Source organism: Clinocottus analis, unplaced genomic scaffold (genome assembly GCF_023055335.1).
Source record: "Clinocottus analis isolate CAN_PGR_092001 unplaced genomic scaffold, fCliAna1.0.p SCAF_5, whole genome shotgun sequence".
Classification (NCBI taxonomy): domain Eukaryota; kingdom Metazoa; phylum Chordata; class Actinopteri; order Perciformes; family Cottidae; genus Clinocottus; species Clinocottus analis.
This window is the reverse complement of record NW_027176207.1, coordinates 626,669-651,535: the sequence shown is the minus strand read 5'-3', so window position 1 is coordinate 651,535 and position 24,867 is coordinate 626,669. Positions and strand designations below refer to the sequence as shown.

Below are 24,867 nucleotides of genomic sequence, written 5' to 3'. Positions count from 1 at the left end.
ACACACATCGGCGTTAAAGCAAAACTACGTCACGTGTTTAACATTTTGGAAACGCGAAAATCCTTCTGCGCCAATTTTAAGTCCCAGCATGCCCAATTCAGACAATCTTTTGGTATAAAATACGTAATATTTTTCCATTTTTTAACCGAACGACACAGTTTCTTGACTGAAACTCCTTCCTAACGGGACAAGACTTTGTTTTATTGTGATTTTTGTTGCAGAATCTGATTCTTTAGGTCCTAATCTTTCCAAAAAGGTGTCTTATTGACGCTCCAGGAGGCTTTTCTAGGGAATCTGGCTCATATCGTGCTGGATGTTCATAGTTATGATCAAAATATATTTTAAAAGGGATTTTTTTTGCAGATATACATTTTTTTCCCAAGACTTTGCTGAACAAATACAAACAATAAACTCAAGTACTGGAATTAATTTGGGGTTCCTACGACGACTCAAACAGGGAAAAGAGGTCTGGAGACAAAACTCACTCCAAATGAAATGATGAGTTCAAACTGAAGCCGCTTCAATAAACTAAACGAGAGAGAGAAAGAGAGAGAGAGAGAGAGAGAGAGAGAGAGAGAGAGAGAGAGGAGGGATTGATGGAGCTTTCATGTCTTCTTAAATTGTACTTTTGGAAAAGATTTAATAATGCAAGAAGATGAAAATACGGATATTCAGGGACAACATTAAATCGGTGGCAGGACGGCTCGACCCCCCCGTGACCCCGGATGCATTATCACGTTCAGAAAATGGGTCGATGGCCTCAGAGATGTAGAGCGAGAGCATCTGAGAGCAGAGTAGAGCGGTAAGAGAAGATGAGCCAACAGGAAGCTGCTGAAGAGACGACATCATCGCTCCTGACCGCCGCCTCACGCGCAGCCAGGAAGCAAGATCACCGCCGTTCTGGTCTCAGTCGTGACACATTTATTTCTGGCAAGAATAAATAGACTTGAAAGTTTTATTTATAAAGTTAATAGTTCTGAGTGTGACTCGGGACAAACAGAAGCGGTGTTTGGAAGGAGAGGGGCTCGTTACATGAGAGCCTCTTTGTCCCAGAAAGGCTAAAAAAAGGTTCAAAATACTCACCAGCTCAATGTCCCAGATCACTGTGACAAACGAGACGATCCAGTCGGCGGTGAGCGTGCACGGCGTCTCGCTCCTCTGGGACGGCTGCAGCGTCCGGAGGCGCCGAGCGCTGTGCTGCTGTTCTCTGCACGAGTCATTAGAATAAAGTAGTTTGATGGAGGCGAGGACGCTGGGAACGTGTTTTGTTCCATGAATAAAAGAAAACGTCAGTGACAAGGTGTAGATCATACAAAGTAATGAATTATTAATGCAATAATCAGTATTCAGAAACTCTGAATTACTGAATTGGCGCTGACACAAAAAAGGAGACTTGATGGCAAAAGTTTTTTCTTTCATGCCTCTTCACAAGATGTCGTCAGCTTTGTGGAAACGCAGCTTCACAGCCGCGCTGCAGTGTCTCGATGAATGTTTCAGGCTCGCTCTCCTCCCTCAGTGACCGGCCTCATGCACACGGCCTCGTGGCCTCATGGCCTCATGCACACGACCTCATGGCCTCGTGGCCTCATGCACACGGCCTCGTGGCCTCATGGCCTCATGCACACGGCCTCATGGCCTCATGGCCTCATGTACACGGCCTCGTGGCCTCATGCACACGACCTCGTGGCCTCATGGCCTCATGCACACGGCCTCATGGCCTCGTGGCCTCATGCACACGACCTCGTGGCCTCATGCACACGACCTCATGGCCTCATAACACGGCCTCATTGCCTCGTGGCCTCTGGGCCTCGTGGCCTCGTGGCCTCTGGGCCTCGTGGCCTCGTGGCTTCGTGGCCTCGGGACCTCCTGCACTCGTGGCCTCGTGGCCTCGGGGCCTCGTGGCCTCGGGGCCTCGTGCCGTGCACAGGCCGGTCCTGCAGCAGCGCGGTGAGAAGGGAGCTGGAGGAAACATAGATATGTACATCTTGTGTTTCTATAGAGCGATACGTGAGCAGGTTCAGCGCTTCACGGCCAATCAAACGTCCTTCTGTTCAACGGCTTCTGAACTGAAACAGAAGGAGCTCGTATACATCCAAGCAGCTTCACATAGCGTCCCACTGATAATGCTAATTCGGTGGTAATCAATCAACTAAATGCATCATCGATTGTTTTGAACGTGGACTCGATGAAGACCTTTGCGTGTGCCCCAAACAAAGCAAGTGGGAACGGGATCAGTTTGAATCCATTTGGAGGAAATGACGCCTCCTGATCTGAATGAACACTCCCAGCTGCTCCCCACGTCCATCGCTCTCATCCGGGTTCCTCTGCAGAGCCCGGCCGGCCCAGGAGGAGTCACATGGACCGGTGCCGGAGAACAGACATCACACCTGCCTTTCACCTCCTGCTTGTGTTCTCACTCCAATTCTGTTTGAGTTTGACCACGTGAGCTTTTCTTCAATGTGTTTTCTTGTCCAGACGGCTGGTGTGAGACCCGTGCTGCACTAGTGCACCGCAGAATGCAAACTGTGCACACATTACACACACCGCTAGGTGCTGATTCTGGTCTTTGCCGTTTCTTTTTCTTTTCAAACCATTATTTACCTTCAATCTTAGCGCTTGAAGCCGTTTTAATCCAAACTCTGCTAATTTGTGTTTGAGGAGCAGCTCTCCTTCACAGCGTCACGTGTTTTATCCACAGATGTGTTGGATGCAGCGTCTCTACATCTGCATCTTTATTCTGGATTATTAATTGTCAATAACGAACAGCAAGTCGTTTTAGGGTGACTTCAGTTTAATCAGGATTGTTTTTTATTTATATATCAGATTATTGAAAAAAAAATCGTACCCTCACATAAAAATGTGAAAAAGTGATTAAAAGTGACAGAATTAGAAATGATGTTGTATTTCATTAGTGTACATAATCCCATAATTCCTCTCCTGCAGTCTTAAGTATTAAAGGAAGGAGTGATGGCGCCTGACAGTCATATAAACTCTGCAAAACGTCCCCGTATGAATGTTGTTTTTGCCAGCGTTGCTTAAATTGACATTTTTGTGTTCTGTAGTTGGTGCTTTATTTTTATGTGGAGGCGGGAGGGGCCGCGCCCGCAGACTGCTGAGTGCTGCAGGAAAGCGTTTGGGTGTTGCAAACAAACAAAGTCATTGGAAATGTCAATAAAATAAGTCGGCGTCAGTAGAAAGTGTCCGGCCGCGTGTGCGTGACAGAACAGCTTCTTTTCCCCCAACTCGCCAGTAATGGAGAGGCTGAATCATCGATGGAGGACGGACACGCCGTCCTGAGAGCCAGAGGGTTTCTCTTCTCTGCGCCTCTGTTTATCACACGGTGTAGTACTACGCTGAGCGGCCTCACAGAGCGACGCAGACTGTGTAGGTGTCTAAACTATGGCTCATCTCTCTGAAGCCTCCGTCTGCAGCGCTGAGCGCTCGCTTCCTCCTCCAGGTCGCTGCCAGTGGTCACGATGTCTGGAAGCCAGGAAACGAGCCAAACCCAGCCGCTAGCTGTGAATCAAAAGTGTGTCCTCCTGCGTCAGACACGACAACTCACGAGCAGACTCCTAGAGACACAGGAAGAACGACACAAACCACTAACACAAACCACTAACAACACAAACCACTAACACAAACCACTAACAACACAAACCACTAACACAAACCACTAACAACACAAACCACTAACACAAACCACTAACGACACAAACCACTAACACAAACCACTAACAACACAAACCACTAACACAAACCACTAACAACACAAACCACTAACACAAACCACTAACAACACAAACCACTAACGACACAAACTACTGACAACACAAACTACTAACAACACAAACCACTAACAACACAAACTACTGACAACACAAACCACTAACACAAACCACTAATGACACAAACCACTAACAACACAAACTACTGACAACACAAACTACTGACAACACAAACCACTAACAACACAAACCACTAACAACACAAACCACTAATGACACAAACCACTAATGACACAAACCACTAACAACACAAACCACTAACACAAACCACTAACACAAACCACTACTAACACAAACCACTAACACAAACCACTACTAACACAAACCACTAACACAAACCACTAACACAAACCACTAACAACACAAACTACTAACAACACAAACCACTAACAACACAAACTACTAACAACACAAACCACTACACAACGCTGTGCGGCCTCCACAGTCAACCTGCTCTGACAGGAAGTTGCTGACATTTCTAAATCCTGTGAAACGTCCCAACTTCCATCAGGAGGAATCTCTCCTGACGCGTTCACTGTCACATATTCACTCGATTGTAATCGCCGTGTGTGTGTGTGTGTGTGTGTGTGTGTGTGTGTGTGTGTGTGTGTGTGTGTGTGTGTGTGTGTGTGTGTGTGTGTGTGTGTGTGTGTGGGGACAAAGCAGCGCGGACGCTTTGGCTTCAGCACATTTACTTCCTTCATGTTTGAGTTTCTTTGCATTTCTCTCTGAGGAGATGTATTTTTGCGTACTTTCTCCTGATGATGTCATTGCATGGCCGCTGCTTCACCTGTATGTGTGAAGTCTGTCTGTGTTGAGCTTCACTCTCATCAGCCTTAAGGCCCTGGAAGGAAACATCAGCGCTGGTCGTCGTCGTGTTGCTGAAGTGAGAAGTTCTCTCAGATGAAAGCGTCATTACTCCTCTGTGTCGTCGCTCGTCATTTTATTTGCATGAAACCGACATCGGCGCTCTGCAGAGGAGCTTTGTGGCTGTTTAACCATGAAGCTGCTGACCGTGACCTTTGCTGTTACCGTGATGAAGCCGGATGTTTCTGCAGCGAGACGCGGCGCTGCTGCAGCACAGCGCTGCTCGGTGTCATTGTGAAGAAATACCTGTCACACATTTTGTTTATGTTTTATTTTCTTTGCCTCCTGCGCTCGTGGACCCGCGGCTCCACATGCCTGTGTGCTGATCCGGCCCAATCAGCTTCAGCAGAACATATTTTGTTTTCCAATTACGCGGCGACAGCACCTCTGTTCACCCCACCGTGACCAATTTACAAACTGGGTGTTCAAGCACTATATTTCAGCTTATTATCTACTGTATTACTAATTCTAATACTGTGGATGGTGCCGCACGTTCTCTCTGCTCCGCGGTGCAAACCTCGGATGGAGCGGCACCGCCGCGTCCACGTCGACAGGATAGTAATCCATCCAGACTGTGAAACATGCTTTGAAGGGTGCAACTTGCCATCGCTCTCATGACGCTCTGTCAGGAGCCACCGGTCACAGGGGAGCGAGCGCCCGACGCCCAGATGAGGAGCTGGAAATTAATTTTTCTATTTCATTTACACAGGAGGGCAGTAAGCGAATGAAAGCCGGTGTGATGAACACATAGCAGCTGGTATGAACAGCAGAAATGTAATTACCAAAATGTGCTGCACCAGTAAATATTTCAGTTAAATGCCAAAGACCCCTACATGTGTAATTTGTAGCCAACGCTGTTTTTTTTTTTTTTGTCTTGTGCTTCTGGCTTTATTGATATTAATAAAGTGCTATGCTTACATATTTTCTAAAGCTACCTGGCAGAAATGCACATCTTGGAACGAGCAATAAATATCCTGCATTGACAAAATCGGCGATGCTGAGCAGTTAGTGATCCACACAGAAGGATATAGTTCTGCTCGCAGAAACGTAAAACATAAATCATATTTACTATAGTCTCTGGAAACGGAGGGAAAGTACTAAAATATCCCTTTAAATATACGAGAGAAATGTGTCGCCACATGTTCACCCTGAGTCCTGAAACATGAGCCAAGAGCCACGAACCATGAGCCACGAGCCATGAGCCACGAACACGAACCATGAGCCATGAACCATGAGCCACGAGCCATGAGCCACGAACCATGAGCCATGAACCATGACCATGAACATGAGCCATGACCATGAACATGAGCCATGACCCATGACCATGAGCCACGAACACGAACCATGAGCCACGAACATGAGCCATGAACCATGAGCCATGAGCCATGACCATGAACATGAGCCATGACCATGAGCCATGACCATGACCATGAGCCATGACCATGGCCATGAGCCATGACCATGGCTCATGAGCCATGACCATGAGCCATGAACATGAGCCATGACCATGGCCATGAGCCATGACCATGGTCCATGACCATGGTCATGAGCCATGAGCCATGACCATGAACATGAGCCATGACTATGGCTCATGACCGTGGTCCATGACCATGGTCATGAGCCATGACCATGGTCCATGACCATGGTCATGAGCATGTCGCACCCAGAGGCACATGTGAAATTGACTAAACAGGTTTGAAAGCTCGTTGTGAATTATTGCTTTCACATTTTCAACCAACATCATGAAATAATGAAATAATGTCTCTGAAAGTGCAACTTGAGTGTGGACACGTTGCTGGTTGCTCATGTTGTGCAACCTGTCAGCGTCTTCACCTCTTTCTGAGTGATGAGGTGAGATCTTCATCTGTGTGACGTGTGTCTTCCTCAGGATCACCACCACGGCGGCGTGCATGATGGACCTGAGGAGATACCCTCTGGACGACCAGAACTGCACCCTGGAGATCGAAAGCTGTGAGTATCACTCCACTCCCACCACCACGTGAACTCTGACCTCACAGTGACCTTGAAGCAGGAAACAAACGAAACGCAACAGACAGGAAGATGCTTCTGGTTCATCTGAAGAGTCTGACATCACCTCTACATGACATGAAATCAATGAAGCTGTTTGAAATAAATACATTTACATTAAATCATCCCGAGGAGCCGCTGGTGAAATATTCGGCACCTTTACCAACGTGTGCTGTTTGTCAGCTGATTTAAAATATAAAATAGTGATGAAATCAGAGATTTATTGATTAGTTTTCCCTCCGTGTGACAAATGGAGATGAACCTCTGACTGATAACATTAATATTAATATATTATGGACCTTACGGCATCCTCAACATCATATTAGTGCCATGCATACATGAACCCAGCACATCCACAAATATCATTTCAATGAATCATTTGCACTCGTGTAAATAATAATAAAATCCTATTGAGTCATTAAGAGTCATTTCACAGCTGATTAATCAGTAATATTCATTAAAGAAGTGCTCAGTATGTAGATATATATTTATATGTGTTCAGTAAGATAGTACATAGCAGCGTTTTCTCAACAATAGTAACTTTAATTCTATTAAATCCAGATCTATTGTCCTTGAAGGGAAAAGTTTGGGAAATGCAGAACAACAAGATAAACAACATGTGATGTGTTAATTATTGAGTTTTGTAGTTTTTTATATTATTTCTGTCGTTGTCTTCTGGCTTGCTGTTTCTCCCTGTTTTCACTCTTCATGCTAAGCTAAGCCAAGCTAACCATCTCCTTTAGCTTGTGAGCGTGCTTTTCAATCTTCTTTTCTCTCAGAAAGATTAAAAAAATCTCAAAATCATTCTCAAAATCTCGAAATATTCCATCAAGTCCGAGTTCTTCAGGATCTTCTGTTCCTTTTGTTCTGAATCTCCTCGAGCGCCGCTGGGCTTATGATCCATAAATGGCTGACGAACTGGCTTCTCTGTGTGAAGCAGGTGGAGGAACCTTTAAGAAACTGCAGTCTTCACACAATATCACACAATAATGACATCTCAACGCTTTCATTTAGATAAATCAATACCCGGGAGAAAATGTGCTCGCGGTGTAATTAAAAATTGTATTTGCTTGATCATTTTCATCGAGCAGTCCATCCATCACGCTGGCTGCGTGCGGGGCCGTCCTCGTTGTTCTGCATGGCGCTGCAGAGGCTTCGCCCTCGGGGGCGTCGAGGCGGTGAAGTGTGGATACGCCATGAATCAAAAAGTTGCAAGAATATCTGATAATGCTCCTGGAATGAGCGGCGCTCGTGGGAGTCATGCACTTCAGCCATCAGTGTGATTGATTAGCAGCCAGTTGTTTCATTTCATGAACGATGTGACCTTTCCTGACCCCGTGACCTCGCGGCTGGTTTAACGCTCATGAATCTGCTGCTTCAGTGAGTTTAACGCCGATGGAGCAGAATGAGAAACGTCCTCACATGGACGCCGCTCTGCGCTGGACGCGTACCGGCCTGCCGACCGCTGCTGCTGCCCGCGGAGAGTGATATACGTTGTGTTAGTGTATATTGTGTTAATATATTGTGTTAATATATATCCATGCAGCAGCGAATGCAGTCTGACTGCAGACAACACGCAGAGGAGAAAAGTTTCTAACTCAGAGCTTTTTCTCTCTTGGTGACGTCATCGATGCTGCGTGTTCCACATTGAAAACATGTCTCCTTAAAGCCTTAAAACATGTCTCCTTAAAGCCTTAACCATGTCTCCTTAAAGCCTTAACCATGTCTCCTTAAAGCCTGAAAACATGTCTCCTTAAAGCCTTAAAGCATGTCTCCTTAAAGCCTTAACCATGTCTCCTTAAAGCCTTAACCATGTCTCCTTAAAGCCTAAAAAACATGTCTCTTAAAAGCCTTAACCATGTCTCCTTAAAGCCTTAACCATGTCTCCTTAAAGCCTTAACCATGTCTCCTTAAAGCCTGAAAACATGTCTCCTTAAAGCCTTAAAGCATGTCTCCTTAAAGCCTTAACCATGTCTCCTTAAAGCCTTAACCATGTCTCCTTAAAGCCTGAAAACATGTCTCCTTAAAGCCTTAAAACATGTCTCCTTAAAGCCTTAAAGCATGTCTCCTTAAAGCCTTAAAGCATGTCTCCTTAAAGCCTTAACCATGTCTCCTTAAAGCCTTAACCATGTCTCCTTAAAGCCTGAAAACATGTCTCCTTAAAGCCTTAAAACATGTCTCCTTAAAGCCTTAACCATATCTCCTTAAAGCCTTAAAACATGTCTCCTTAAAGCCTTAATCATGTCTCCTTAAAGCCTTAAAACATGTCTCCTTAAAGCCTGAAAACATGTCTCCTTAAAGCCTTAAAGCATGTCTCCTTAAAGCCTTAACCATGTCTCCTTAAAGTGTAAAACATGTCTCCTTAAAGCCTTAAAACATGTCTCCTTAAAGTGTAAAGCATGTCTCCTTAAAGCCTTAAAACATGTCTCCTTCAAGCCTTAAAACATGTCTCCTTAAAGCCTGAAAACATGTCTCCTTAAAGCCTGAAAACATGTCTCCTTAAAGCCTTAACCATATCTCCTTAAAGCCTTAAAACATGTCTCCTTAAAGCCTTAAAACATGTCTCTTAAAAGCCTTAACCATGTCTCCTTAAAGCCTTAAAACATGTCTCCTTAAAGCCTTAAAGCATGTCTCCTTAAAGCCTTAAAACATGTCTCCTTAAAGCCTTAACCATGTCTCCTTAAAGTGTAAAACATGTCTCCTTAAAGCCTTAAAACATGTCTCCTTAAAGCCTTAAAACATGTCTCCTTAAAGCCTTAAAGCGCGTCTCCTCTCCTCGTCCGACCGAAGCGTCTTCAGGATTCTTTTCATAACCTTGTGAAATCTCAGCCTGATGGTCATCTCCAGCTCAGAGTTTCATCAGCATCTCTTATGAATGATATTCACATTTAAACAAACTCGTTTGTCAGTTACGGTTTCAGGGAAAAGTGATTTGTATTTGATCGTCGTGAAAACATTTCTAATAATAGTCTGCGGAGGCAGGAGGTCAGCTGTTCCTCCAGGAGACAGCTGCTGCTTGAACTGAAATAAACCTGCTGAACGTCCACACGTCTGTTTGACAGGTTTGAATCATCATGTTCGTCAGGTTTAAAAGTCTGACCAGAAAGACGTGAAGTCATCACGTCTGAGGACTTCATGAAAAACATGTTTCAGAGGCAGAAATGTCCAAAGAAGCCAGATTAGTATTGTGAAACAATTCTGCAGCTCTACAATCTAGTTTCATGATCACAGTCACTTTGATGAATCCAGAGCCACTTCACTGGATATGTGATGACGTTATTGGACATTTTAAACGTTAGCAGTCAGGTGAATACACAGTGATGCTGATCATATCCGCAAACACAAATCAACAGACGTTTATCACAGTGAGAGTTGTGGTTGTTGACAAAGTGTTGTGTACCTCCAGCCCAAAGGGAACAATCACGAAAAACAACCAAAACATCCATCGTTATAAACCTGGAGCTGTTGATCCGCCACAGACTTAAAAATGTCTCCCGCTCACGTTCCTGGCAACTTTAGTGTGTTCCACAAACAAAGAAATGTGTAAAATAATACATAATAATGTAATATAATATTTGTTGTATATAAACAGTTATATAGAGAGTTGTGATGTGTTCAGCAGCGCTACACGGGATGAACACGTTGATGAACACGTTGCTGAAGACATTGCTGAAGACATTGATGAACACGTTGATGAACAAGTTGCTGAAGACATTGCTGAACAAGTTGCTGGTCACGTTGATGAACATGTTGCTGAACGCGTTGATGAACACGTTGATGAACACGTTGATGAACATGTTGATGAACACGTTGCTGAACACGTTGCTGAAGACATTGCTGAACAAGTTGCTGAACACGTTGCTGAACACGTTGCTGAAGACATTGCTGAACAAGTTGCTGAACACGTTGCTGAACACGTTGCCAGGTTGCTCCTCTAAATGAACCAGAGACAGAAACAGTCGAGGCCTCCACTCGCTCTCCAGACTCTGAAAACAAACTTAAATAGAAAGTTATCTTGATGCTGTTCCTTCTCCACACTGACTCTCCATGTTGTCCTCCTTCTCCTCTCTCTCTCTCTCTCTCTCTCTCTCTCTCCCTCTCTCTCTCTCTCTCTCTCTCTCTCTCTCTCTCTCTCTCTCTCTCTCTCTCTCTCTCTCTCTCTCTCTCGGCTCAGACGGATACACCACAGACGACATCGTCTTCTTCTGGCAGGGAGGAGACAACGCTGTGACGGGCGTGGAAAAGTTGGAGTTACCTCAGTTTTCCATCGTAGACAAACATTTAGTGTCCAGAGAGGTGGAGTTCACCACAGGTGAGCTGCTGATGAGTACCTGAGTCCACAGGTGTCCCTGCATGGTGCACATGAAGCATGATGATGTCATGATGGCTGCAGGAGTCTGATGGGTTCGTCATCAGTGTTCCTGAAACACATGCACAAAAAGGTTGACGTGTCTTCACCTTCGGACAGAGCCAGGCTCATGTTTCACTCCTCGTGCTAAGCTAAGCTAAGTCTACATATGCAGTGCACAGACAGGAGAGTGGGATTATCTTCTCATTTAACGCTCAGCAAGAAAGTCAATAAGTTTATTATTTTAACTTTTCTTTCACTGGATGAAATAACCTGACGACCTCACGTGGCTGAGAGCTCTGCAGCCTTCAGGTCTCTAGAGAGACGATCACCGACTTTAGACGAGTCCAAGAGGGTAAAAAGCACAATAGTGTTTACCCGAAAGACCAAAGTAAAAGTGTAATCCTCATGTTTGAGTTTAATGAACATTAATCTGGGCTCGTGTGATCTCAGCCTCTTGTCTGAGGTGTGATGAAGTATGTTTGCTGTGTTATTGATTCATTAAAAGATTTACAGGAACCTGCAGATGATGAGGTCGTCCATCACCGCGGTCCCCACAGCAAAGAGCCTTTTAGATTAAAACCATCACGCTTATCTCAAGCCTGTTCTCTCTGGTGACATATTGGACATAAAACTGGAGATAGAATACATAGAATGGAATTTAACTATATTTAGTGCAATTTGTATTGTTTCCATCCTCGTAAATGTCTCGTTTCAGCTGAAGCAGAGAAACGCTGCCGCGATGTAAATATTGCCGTTTGCATCAGCGTTGCATTGTTGTGCTTTTTGAATTAAAGTGCAGTCAAAAGACCAATTAACGTCTGGGCGCGAGCAGCTGATGTTTTACTGTAAATGGCAGCGCAGCGAGTTACCGCCTCGCGAGTGCAAAGGCTGGCGTTGCAATTACGCTCCTCTAAAATGCCGTTTTGGTGATGTTTAGAGGACGGAGAAAGTGCAAAAGAAAAGCAGAGCAGCTCTCTGTGACAATCCTCAGAGGGACGCGGCGCCGCCTGCTGAGACAGGGGGTTGCAGAAAAATGTGCCGTGTTGGCGACTTGCTGCCATGTTTAATTGGAATCGAACTCGTCCCTGGAAAGAATCCATCGCTTTGGGGAAATTAAGTGCTCCATCTGAACAAATGGAGAAATGACGACCCTGCGCGTTGTCAAAGTGCAGACTTTGGAACTCTTAAGTTGTGCCGATGCCCCCCCACCTCCTCCCTCCTCGCTGACCTTTTCCAATCTGTCACTCCATCCTTCCTCCTCTCAGGTTCGTATCCGAGGCTTTCGCTGAGTTTCAAGATTAAGAGGAACATCGGATATTTCATCCTGCAGACATACATGCCCTCCATCCTGATCACCATCCTCTCCTGGGTCTCCTTCTGGATCAATTATGATGCCTCTGCAGCTCGGGTGGCCCTGGGTAAGCAGCACCGAGCACTATCACACTCACAACTGTGTTAAAACCCGACTAGAGAATACCATCACAGGAAGCGGCGCGTGCGGCTCACACGCCGCCGCCGTCACGTGTTCCCTCTGACAGCAACACGCTGCTGGCGTGTGAACACGGACAGCAGACACGCTGAGGTCACATGTGACATCACATCTGGCGTGTGATACATGGACGTTACTGTGTGACACAGAGGAGCTCTCACACGTTCATATTCATGTCATAAACACAGACATGAGGTCAGTTTACTGCCTCTGAACTATTTCATGCATACGCACACACATTTATAGAACATAAAGTTTATTTTATGCTAAATAACTTCTTGACAGTGAGTTTCACTTGTATTTAGTTAAACTGCAGCACGAGTAGAACAAGTAGAACTGGACTTCATGGGACTTTAATTTAGAGGCACTTTTACTTTATTTGAGTATTTCCAACCTACTACTACTACTAATACTACTACTACTACTGCTACTGCTACTGCTACTGCCTCACATACTTGTACATGTAAATGCTGGGCTGCCCTTGACGCTGTGTTTCTACAAAGTGTTTCTCGTTGACTAACTGGTGTGAACTCTTCTCTCGTCTCTGAGCTGCAGGGCTGCGGGTCGGACGACGCCCGTGTGGAGAACTTGTGTGTATAATTCTCTGTTTGTGTGTCTGCTGCTGTGCTCAGGTGTGACAACGGTGCTTACCATGACAACAATTAACACCCACCTTAGGGAGACTCTCCCAAAGATTCCGTATGTGAAAGCCATCGACGTCTACCTCATGGGCTGTTTTGTGTTTGTGTTCCTGGCCCTGCTCGAATATGCCTTTGTAAATTACGTGTTCTTTGGCCGGGGCCCCGCGCAGCAGAAGAAAATCAATGAGCGGCTGAACAAAGCCAACAACGAGCGCACAAGATACGAAGAGAAGCGCCTGAGGGAACAGGTTTGCATCTTCATCTGCTACCTCTCTCTTCCTCCCGTGTCAGTCAGGGCTCATTACAAAGCAGCGCCGCACATCACATCTCCAGACACACACACATCTCCACACACACACACACACACACGTGCAGAAGCACGCTGACGCGCCCACGGCCGACATGTATTCACGGGCCATCATGCATTGCTTCTACCTGGAGCTCTGGCTGCTCTGTATCCAGCGCCGCTCTTTTCATTGAGATAGAGCTTCGTGGAGCCCAACAGCGGCGTAAAACATTCTCATTTCTTATTTAGCTGGTTGTCTGTGTTTATGCTGCAGGCTTCATTCATTCTCACTCTGCTAGCTGGCGTTGTAACCTGTGTTCAAGCTAAACTGGACCCAATATCAGAATGAGCGCGTTCAGACTGAATGAAGCCGCCTCCCAGTCGCTGCGTACCGAACGCTCTGCGTATTCAAAGTTGTTGACTGTTAACTTTATGTCTAATGCATTGTGTAATTTTGAGAAAATGTGCTTATTTGACAGAATTTTATAGCCGTTTTAATGTTCTCTTCATTTTTCTTTCACATTGCAAGGACTCCATTTCCGTGCCGTATCAAACCAACACCTTCAGGTCATTTACACAGAGAAGAAATCTGTATCTCGAGGAACAAAGAAAAGTTGGGGTACATGTATTTAGAAATCCTCTCTGCTGCAGGCCTCACTGTGAAGTCACCAGTACATGTCTGCATAGAGAAACTCTTTCACTGTTTGTGTGGCATGCAAGAGATGTGGTTCCATGTCACGCCTGCGTGGAGGCAGCTTGTTGGTGTCAGTTTCATATTCATGCTTTGCGGCTGCCGGACGCTCCGGCTCGTCCTGACCGTGTCCTCCCGTCTCCTGGCAGGTGGACGCGTACGGAAACATCCTGCTCACCACGCTGGAGATGAACAACGAGGTGATGCCTTCTGACGTGGGGAGCAGCGTCAGTGACTCTCGGAATTCGGTCATGTCCTTCGACAGCTCCGGGGTCCAGTTCAGGAAGCCCATGGCGCCGCGCGACGGCTTCAGCCACCACTCGCTGGACCGGAGCGCCATGCGGAGCCGGGCCAACTGTCGGCTACGACGACGCTCCTCCAAGCTCAAGTTGAAAATCCCAAACCTGTCAGATGTGAGCACCATTGACAAGTGGTCCCGGGTCATTTTCCCCATCACGTTTGGATTCTTCAACCTGATCTACTGGTTGTACTATGTGAATTGATGAGCATCCCACTAGGAATCATGGGCCATATTTTGAGAGCACATTAAATTGGCTTTGATACAGTTCCAAAATATGTATACACATATACAAGTTGAACATATGTATATGCATATTTATATATATTATATTTATATATACACGTGTGAAATCTGAAGGACCTTTCTGCTGTACAAAGTATTAATAGGATGACTTGAATGTTTAAGAATAATTGTGAGAGAAGATTTCAAGGCTTTGCGTTTCTTTTTCCTCCTGAAAGAAACAAACAACAAACAAACAAACAAACAAACAAACAAACACAGGATCCCACCTGGTGGGTTCAGAACTAAAGACTGCATGATATTTTTGCTAAAAAACAAAAGAAGAAAAAGAGAAAGTGAAAGCTCTTGAGAGAGAAAAGATGTCTCAGAGTCCCATCGACTTTTTACTGAACCCCGCCGCCGGCAGCCGAGGCGCTCGGGCCTCGACCCCACGACCGCACACGCCCGCGGGCCACATGCACGGAAACCTCCGGTTCTAAATGTACAGCCACCTCGTTTGGATTATGTGTCGTTCTTTGGGTTTTTTGAAGTGATATCGTTCTCTCTGTCTGGCCGTCGGCTGCGTTAGAGGCGGCGTGGACGGACGCTTGACCGCCGCGCTCTCGCCCAGAGCCGACGCACACGCGTGTTCCTTTCTCTTCTCATGCTATTTTTAGACAACAGGTCCTTGGGGGGGGGGGGGGTCTTTTTCATTATGGGTGAAAACAAGTGCTGATTATTGTAGATATGATTTTGTCTTGAAAAATACTGTGATTTCAGAGCGTGTGGGAGCGTGTTCTAGAGCTTAGGGCATTATGAGGTCAAAGAGTCAAAGGTATGCATTACTCATTTTGATTGTGTGAAAAAACAAACATATTCTATACATTTTATCATTCAGTATTCTCATGAAAGTATACTTGTACTGTTTATTTCCTCCTATTGCTTGGTTCTCCTGCTCTTTAGACGCAGGCCTCATCCACGTCATATCCTGCTTTGTGTTTGCTAAACGGAGACGAGGAGCGCTTTGAGACGTGAGGTCATGTGTTTATATTCAAAAGAGTCAACATGTCCGCCGCAGTTTGACCACTTCAGTATTTCTTTGTTTGTTCGTTGAGCAGTTTGTGAAGGCAAGAATATTTGATTGGGGTGATGATTATGATGATGATGATGATGATGATGGGCAGAAGACGCGAGGAGAAGGATTCAACATTTCACACGTTTACTGGATCAGTGCCGTCACACAGACGCTCCTCGCCCAGAGGATCAGGAGCATCAGGAACGATGCAGATTCCTGCGGAGGAGGCGTGTGATCAATAGCCATGAATTGAAATAACGACCAAAAGGCCTATAAACCATATGCATTATTGTTTGGTTTTGCTCTCACACACACACACACACACACGCACACACACGCACACACACACACACACACACACACACACACATTGCTCAGGTTCATTTGCAAAGTAGGGGAAGAGTAGTGGAGGACCTTGAACTTTTTTAATTAGAGGATAATCACATGTTTTTAGGATGTGGAATCCAAACGAGCCACCGAGGGAAAGTTAAAGAGCTTCAGACGTCCGATAGAAGTCTGAGGCAGAAGGACAGAGGAGGGAAAACTCATTTTAACAAACCTCCCGTGCCTGTTGAGCTTCAGCTGAAGTGCAGACCAGCATCTCATCTTCACCAACAGGCTGCGAGCAAAACCTACACAACCAAACCTACCATTGGGAACCATAGCGGGGGGGGGGGGGGGGGGCATTTACATCCTGCACGCTAACACATTAACACATGGGAGGAAGAGGAAGATGATCACTTCATCCTCAGAAACATCCTCTCCCCTCTGGAGCGCAGGACGTCGCTCGTGTCTTGTGACACTGACCAGAAACAAGTTTAGACTTCATTTGTGTTTCAGTTGAATGCATCTTCATCACGATGCTGCAGGAGCAAGAGAGAAATATCCCCTTTAAGTATGGAGCGATCCAGAGAAGAGAGAGAGCGGCAGGACGTTGTGTGTCTGTCTGTCCGTCAGCTGTGAGTCCGAAGCGTGACGCGACCAACACGTAGTGACTTCAATGTGAAAAAAGACAATTTGTTGTTTGTGAAGGAAATGAGCAGTTTCTATTGTGTTCTACAGAGATTATTCAGTATTAACCTGCAGCTGGAATATAAATGTGCACATTCAGAGTTCTTCAAAAGTTGCCAAATGGACGCGAGGTGAGATTGAGATGCAATGAACTTGAAGACGGTAGCATCGCCTGTTTAAACATGGCTGTGCTACGCTCGTAGCTCCTTATGTAGCCTGGAGGCTCGAGCAGAGCCGAGGAAGCTCAGCTCACCTCGATCCTACTCCACACGGACGTCGCCGTCTTCACGCGCTGACTCGAGTGACATCACTCGAGGACGTTTACGGACGTCACACGGCGCCCTCTGGAGCCGCAGAGGCGTCACGTTGTCTCCTCCACGCATGCAGGAGTCTGTAGACAGACGTGTGTGGAGGCCGTGGAGTTCCCCTTTAACAACCTGTGAGATATGCACACGGCGACTCAAACGCCTCGTCTGAGACGCTGCAGCGAAGTCAGTACGAGATATGATTCTCTTTGTGCCGATCGGGTTCTGCAATAAGATACAGAGCAGATCTTCATGGTGTTCCCACAGCATCTACTACTGCAGGCTCGGTCCATGGTGTTAGACGCCTGCGAGTGTGTTCAGGCCCGTAGAGGTGGAGGTTACCTTTCAGGTAACTTGTCCTTTAGAGTCAGAGTTCATTCTGCTGAAACCTGTCACAGTGTTCAACATGATGGATCTTGATGAAGAGTCAGGGCGTGAGGCCGTGGGACGCCGTCTGGTTCCAGTGCAAGAAAAGCACATATTGTTTGGAAGTTTGGGGCTCAAAGGCCACCGTAGTGTTGATGACACTAAAAGAAAGGAGGAAGCCTGATGCATCCACCTGGTTTCAACCTGCTATAGGATCACATTTCATTCAGGTCGGTTTACCCCCAGAAAGTAATATATAACTTCTTCTGTTTCTTGATATCGTTGACGCATATCTTTAATGAACTCACTAACTCACCGTGGAGAAGCTCAGCAGCCCTTGCATGCTCACAAGATATACTCACCACTCACTTCACGTCACGACTCATGATATCAGCACATCCATCCCAAAAGCTGTGAGGATCTTCTGTTCTATGCTTTTACTTTAGGATATTAGCTTATACAAGAGAGAAGATAGATTTCTTTTGGCACACATGTTCAAGGAGCAGAGGAGGAGAAAAAAAAGTGTTGAACTGATTTCAATGTGAATTTTCTTGCCTCTAGTGTATATGTGTAATTACATGTGAATTGTACTGTAAATATGATATCTTTCACTTAATAGTTCTTAATGCATGAACAAAAACATGGCAGTTCGTAATACCAGCTAGCCTCACTGCTAACGGCATGGACAGCTTCTCTAGCATTGGCATACTTCTGCAAACCAAACCTAAAAAATGAAACACAAGAAATACATGGTGTGAACAAAATAATGGAGGGATCAGTGCAAAGTCCTCTCACAGTGAAGGAGTGTCTGGCGGCTCCGAGCTCGTATCGTTCCCTCAAGAACAAGAACGCGGCTAAAGCCGAAGCTGCTGGAGGCTCCTGGGAGTCGCAGTGCGCCTCGGTCCACTGGCAGCGGCGCCATCTTGAATGAAATTCTCTCGTTGGGCTTTTCCCGTTTACCAGACAGACTTTAGGTTTTGCAGAGCGGGTCGACCCGCAGCGGTTAAGCCGAGTTCATGCTTCTGCGTCACGTGGACGCCGTACCAACGCCGTCCACGTCACGCCGTCGTTGAGCGTTCAAAGTTCTGCGTCGAGGGACTGCGTCGCTCTGCAATTCACCGCCATGCCACCAGGGGGTGTGGCCGTGTGGCCTCAGGGGTTTTAGAGTCGGAGCTCATCAAAATTGAAGAGCAAATGCTTTTATTGCAAATGTTGAAGCGCAGGCGACAGAAGACGTATGTGGAGGTGGTTTGTACGACCACTAGAAAAAAACAACTGCCGGAAATCACGTTCTGAGCGGACCAATCACAGCGCCTGCGGTCTGCGTCAACGCAACGCATCGTTAGGATTTCGGGGAGGCGCACGTCAGGCTACGGTGTAGGTACCACGCCGACGCGGTACCTACACCGTCGACCTGACGCAGAAGCATGAACTAGGCTTTACACGCAGCGTCGACCCGCAGCGTTTACCCGCAGCGTCTACCCGCAGCGTCTACCCGCAGCGTCGACCCGCAGCGTCTACCCGCAGCGTCTACCCGCAGCGTTTACCCGCAGCGTCTACCCGCAGCGTCTACCCGCAGCGTTTACCCGCAGCGTTTACCTCAGCCATCTAATCACAGAACCGTCCAGGAACACGCTGAACACGTGACGGGCATGATGGGCTAGCTGACTTATAGAGGCTAGAGGAGCAGGATGGCCTTAAGAAGGCGAGTGGGATGTTCTTTCCTGTTCCTCAATAAGACAGTCATGCGTGCCCTTGAGCAAGGCACTTAGCCAATTGCCCTCGTGCAGCTGCTCACTTGCTAACAACAGAAGCCTGTGCGGTCCGGCTCCTGGAGCTGCATGATGTTCACCTGCGTGAGGAAGTCGTCCCCTGAATAAATGCAGCGAGTTCAACGCGTTGACAGACGCCTCGTTGCTTCTGTTGCAGCAACTCGGCGTCGTCGTGGGATTAAACCGTCTCATCAGTGCTAGAATTACCAGCCGGGATCTAAACTGATAAAAGTTATGGATCATGTCATATTAGTTGAGCGCAGGCTTCCTCTGGGATCGACGATAGAGACGACGAGTTGTGAACCCTGAAGACGTTTCATCAGCGACCAGCTGGCGACTCCTCGCTGTCCGAAGAGCTTTTGCTGGCATTCATTATTTTGTATGTACCTTGTATGTTTTGTTTTGCATGACCCGAGTTTTGAAAGGTTTATTTTCATATGTTTTTACCCCACGCCATCCGATCCATCTTCACAGCCGGGAGAAGGCAGATCCAGTGTTTACAGGCTCAAATTGCACTTGTTTTACAGCCGGCTCTTAAATCTGGTGAAACAAACCGTTCGTAGAACTGGAGGAAAAATGTAAACTAGTAGAACGTTCATGAAGATGTACTTCTACACAATGTATTTACTGTAAATCACACAATTTGGAAAAGATGCACCGAGTGCATGCTGTAGATTTATCAGGTTCAGCATAACGTCCATCGCCCTTCAACTCCAGAGGACTAACGGACGCTCAGCAGCAGCGTCTGAACGTAAGCCATGTGGTTGCACACCGAGTGCGTGTTCCCTGTGTTTCCTCTTCAAGAAGTTGCCTCTGGTTTGGTCCGTTGCCCGTTGCCGGCAGGAAGCGACACATCGGCTTCCTCCCTCTCGAGGAGGCGAGCTCCTGCTGGACCGGCGAGAGGAAAGATTGCCCAACACTTTATAAAAATTGGCAACGAGGAAAAGCAACCCACGAGACCAACAGTCCATTTATTTTTCAATATGAATAATTAGTTCATGATTTGATTCATTTCTGTGTTCACTTCTGATTTATTGTGTTTGTTGCATTTGTTATGGATTGTTATTCTTACTGTTGTTGTTGTTTTTATCATAAGAGGGAAACGTAACTCATCTGATATTCTGGCACTGGAAGAAAAATGCATTTGGTTTTTGTACTGTAATTGTTTTGTTCACATTGGGCGCTTATTTGATTCAGTTGTTTAATAAGCTGTTTGATTCTTTTGGAGTATCAGTACTCATGGAATCAACATTTGTGTAGTATGAAGTTGTATTTTTTTTGTCAGTGCAAATTAATGTTATAGTGTCAATCAGCTTTTTTAGGTGTTTGAACAAAATGTGTTTTTTACAAATACAAGGTGTTCAAGTATGTGGTATAAAAAGGGTTATCATTCAACTACAGACTTTTTACAAATAAAGGCTTATACAGTAAAGAAAGCTGACGTCTTTTCATTTGCCCTTTGAGGACTAATATACCACATTGTTCTATTGGCTTTTATTGGTTTATTTTCAGATATTAGTCCACAAAAGGTAAATAGCGTTCGATAAGAAGATCAGGTAGGATCTTTTCCAGGTTGCTGTCAGAGCGCTCACCTCTTTTGACCGAGACTTTTCAACATGAAGAAAGTCCAAAAACAAAATTGAAGTAAATCCTCTTTTAAGTTGATGACAGAACATTGTGCGTTTATGAGAATAAACCTCCTTTCATACCCTGTTTCCTGAATAAAGACGCAAAGTGACACCTGCTGACAAGTGTAATATTTAACCCTTTAGGCTCAGGAGCTAATAAATAGTCAACAAGCTAGCCTCATCATGCTACCTTGTTGACAAACAAGTAAACATGTCGTTGAGGCTGGATCCAGTAGACACGACATCATGGATGTGTCCTGGAGTCAGATGCAGCTGAGACTCTTTGCTGAGACTCGTTGTCCTCTGATGGAGGAAAAGACGCTGACTCTGGACACAAAGGACTCACCCTGCAACCAGAGAGGAGGTGGAGGAGAGCAGGTGGAGGAGAGGAGGTGGAGGAGAGGAGAGGAGGTGGAGGAGAGGAGGTGGAGAAGAGGAGGTGGAGGAGAGCAGGTGGAGGAGAGGAGGTAGAGGAGAGGAGGTGGAGAAGAGGAGGTGGAGGAGAGGAGGTGGAGGAGAGCAGGTGGAGGAGAGGAGGTGGAGAAGAGGAGGTGGAGAAGAGGAGAGGAGGTGGAGGAGAGGAGGTGGAGGAGAGAAGGTGGAGGAGAGGAGGTGGAGGAGAGGAGGTGGAGGAGAGGAGAGGAGGTGGAGGAGAGGAAGTGGAGGAGAGGAGGTGGAGGAGAGGAAGTTGAGGAGAGGAGGTGGAGGAGAGGAGGTGGAGGAGAGGAGGTGGAGGAGAGAAGCTGGAGAAGAGAAGCTGGAGAAGAGAAGGTGGAGGAGAGGAGGTGGAGGAGAGGAGGTGGAGGAGAGGAGGTGGAGGAGAGGAAGTTGATGAGAGGAGGCGGAGGAGAGGAGGTGGAGGAGAGGAGGTGGAGGAGAACAGCGGCTGCACCTGGAGCAGAGGACACTGATGGTCCAGTAAGACGTTTGACATATTGAGGTCTCGCCGTGTCGCTCTGTCTGGACGTCCTCGCCGTGTCGCTCTGTCTGGACGTCCTCGCCGTGTCGCTCTGCGTGGACGTCCTCGCCGTGTCGCTCTGCGTGGACGTCCTCGCCGTGTCGCTCTGCGTGGACGTCCTCGCCGTGTCGCTCTGCGTGGACGTCCTCGCCGTGTCGCTCTGCGTGGACGTCCTCGCCGTGTCGCTCTGTCTGGACGTCCTCGCCGTGTCGCTCTGCGTGGACGTCCTCGCCGTGTCGCTCTGTCTGGACGTCCTCGCCGTGTCGCTCTGTCTGGACGTCCTCGCCGTGTCGCTCTGCGTGGACGTCCTCGCCGTGTCGCTCTGTCTGGACGTCCTCGCCGTGTCGCTCTGTCTGGACGTCCTCGCCGTGTCGCTCTGTGTGGACGTCCTCGCCGTGTCGCTCTGTCTGGACGTCCTCGCCGTGTCGCGGTCTCTTCTCGCGGTCTGAAGACGAGCTCGGCCCACAGGAGACTCTGAACTGCCTGGAGGTGTGAATGTGTGTCTACATGCGTGTTAGCTATGTGATAGACTGGCAACATGTCCGCGCCTCAGCCCCGGTGCATGCTGGGATAGATTCTAGTTCCCAGTGACCCACGACAGAGCTACAGCAACCAAGTGGTTGTACGTCACAGGTCAAACTCTGCAATCGCCGTGTGCATATCAGTGTTTTTGTCATTTATATGATCCGTGATCAGGTTCATGCTGTCGGTCCAAAGCAGCCAGAACCACAACGTGTTGTTGATTGTGCGTCGATGGCTCTGAATAGTCATCAGTTCCAGGCTTCATTAATGATTTTGGAGCAGTGACGTCCCCAGACGCCAATACTTCAGTGTCGGCAGGCGCAGGGCCTCGTGTGTGTTGACGCTGCACAACGCATACAAATGACACACACAGCTTGCTGTGCAGCGACGCTCACTGTTTACAGCACGAACAGAGCTGAGAGGAAAATATGACTTCCACGCATTGGAGATGAAGTGTGTGTCTTATGTTAACAGGCCTGTTAAATCCTGACTCACAAGAGCCTGAAACCAGTTCAAACCCAGTTGGTAATGTTGGGAAACAGCTGAAACCAGTGAAGTATAAATACAATTATTACAGAACAGTGAGAGATTTAACAAGACCTCACGTCTCACCAGCATGTTCACCAGCTTCACCTCCTCAGTGTGCTACGTTAGCATGCTAACTTCAGCTAAGCTCAGCTGAGGCTCATGGGAGATATTGAGTCCGTTCCGCAGCGAGCTCTGAGCAAGAAGATCAGATATTATTAAGATATTATTAGAAGATATCTTATCTGGACAACAACCTCTGCTGACAGAAGAAAAGATGGTTGCTGATGTTCGTTGGATGAACAAACGGCTCGACGACATTTGATTGAATTCAAAACATCCAAATAATATTGTTGCTGCTTAAATGTAATATTTGTTGTAATTTTGCACCAAATTGGACTTTGATGAAAAAAAATCAAATTGTGCATTTTAAGATATTTCAACAGAAGCGTGGACGTTGTGTTTGTCACACACACGACGTCCACGCTTTTTTAAACACTAAATTGTCAAAATGTGTGTGTTGCTCTGGTACACAACACATGAAGAGCAGAGACGCACAGCTGGACAGCAGCTGTGCGTCCAACATGAAACATGCAGAACGGCATTAAGATCATAGCGACTCGCTCTTGTTTTTCTCCACTTCTGTTTTTTTCTGCTTCATATCAGTTCTTTTTTGAGACATCGCTGTTGGACTATAAATAATGCACGCAGGCAAAGAAACGCCTCGTCCAGCAGGAGAGAGCGTCTTTTAAGTTTCACTACGAAGTACCGACGGACCGAACAACACGTTCAAACATCCTGGAGACTCATCCAGGAGGGTTCAGAACTCTTTATCAACCTTTACACTTAAACAACAATCTGTATTTAAAGCTTTTAGTTCAATAAAGGTCCATCGTGCAGTTTGCTCTCCATCATGAGTGTTCAGTGTTTCTTATTCCTCTCATGACAAGAGGGTTGTTTTCTAAGCGTCTTCGTTGTCAAACGTGTGATTACTCTTTGGTTACTCTGTCAATACTCCAACTTAAACAAGAAGGATTTGAGGTCAAAGGTCAAATATTGATTCCAAGAAATGAATGAACTGCTTAATAGATAACTAGGAACGTAAAGACAGAATCAATGCCACTAACATGCGAGCAGCTAATGAAAGGTTGTGGTGAAGCATCTTGTTGGGATATGAGTTTACTGCATCAACACACACACACACACACACACACACAGCTGCCGATGAATCATTGGACCGTCTCAAGCCGACGCTGCGTTGTGTTTGAGGATCTGCTCACGATGCTTGAATGCGTCTTTAAAACCGAGATGCGATAGATTGACTTTGTGGTTTACGAGTTTTGCATCCGTCCAAGTGGCTGCAGATCTAAGACCCTTCAGGTTCAGGCTCTGCTGCCGCGTCCATCACGCTGAGCCTCCTCCCACCGTGTCGTGATGCTCTGCCACGTCCTTCTCCAGATGCAAGGCAGATTTAATGCACAGGTTCGTCTCACCTAATTGATTTCTTTTAATTTCTCGTTGACAGTTGATTACAGCAGAGAGAGTTCACCTTGAGAGGAGCAGATATAGGATGTGTCCACCGTGAGAGGATGCACATAGATCAACCTGCATCGTGCCCTGCACAGCTCAGTAAATCACCTTTGGAAGACAACAACAAAACAAGTGTGTGAATATAAACTGCCGCTTCATTTCCACCCAGATGTTGAGTGGATTAAAGGTAACGCTGAGTCTTTCTCTCTGCGTCGCTCTGCTGAGGAGGTGGAAGTCGCTCGGGGAAATGTGCCTCCATCTCTGTGTTCTATTGTCAGCACTCCATATAAAAACATTAAATATTGAAAGGGTGCATTAACACGGGTCAGGAAGTGATGGCGGCTCCACTGCGGGTGTAAAGGAAGGGAAGTGGCCCAAAAGCAGAGGACGGCGGCTGCACGGCTCCGGATGCTGCTGCGCTCTGCCACGCTGCTTTCAGCTGGGTCTGCAGGCTTTATGGAATATTTAGATTATTTCGAGGGTATAAAAAATGGTCAAGGATGCCGAGCTGCCGGTG

The 24,867-nt window shown here is 46.6% G+C and overlaps 1 protein-coding gene across 4 annotated transcripts in view; it reads left to right on the top strand.

Annotated features, from left to right (window-relative positions):
• Positions 1-15,344, top strand: part of gabrb4 (gamma-aminobutyric acid type A receptor subunit beta4) — a 52,702-nt gene extending 37,358 nt beyond the window's left edge. For 3 of the 4 annotated variants that reach the window (XM_068599889.1, XM_068599888.1, XM_068599891.1), the window contains 6 exons: positions 6,541-6,623; positions 10,855-10,992; positions 12,297-12,449; positions 13,153-13,409; positions 13,977-14,066; positions 14,288-15,344. In XM_068599889.1, coding sequence (XP_068455990.1) covers positions 6,541-6,623; positions 10,855-10,992; positions 12,297-12,449; positions 13,153-13,409; positions 13,977-14,066; positions 14,288-14,641 — 1,075 coding nt within the window. In that variant the 3' untranslated portion in view covers positions 14,642-15,344. The remainder of the gene's footprint in view (positions 1-6,540; positions 6,624-10,854; positions 10,993-12,296; positions 12,450-13,152; positions 13,410-13,976; positions 14,067-14,287) is intronic. The other variant, XM_068599890.1, reaches the window with a different exon arrangement.
• The last annotated feature ends 9,523 nt before the right edge of the window (positions 15,345-24,867 follow it).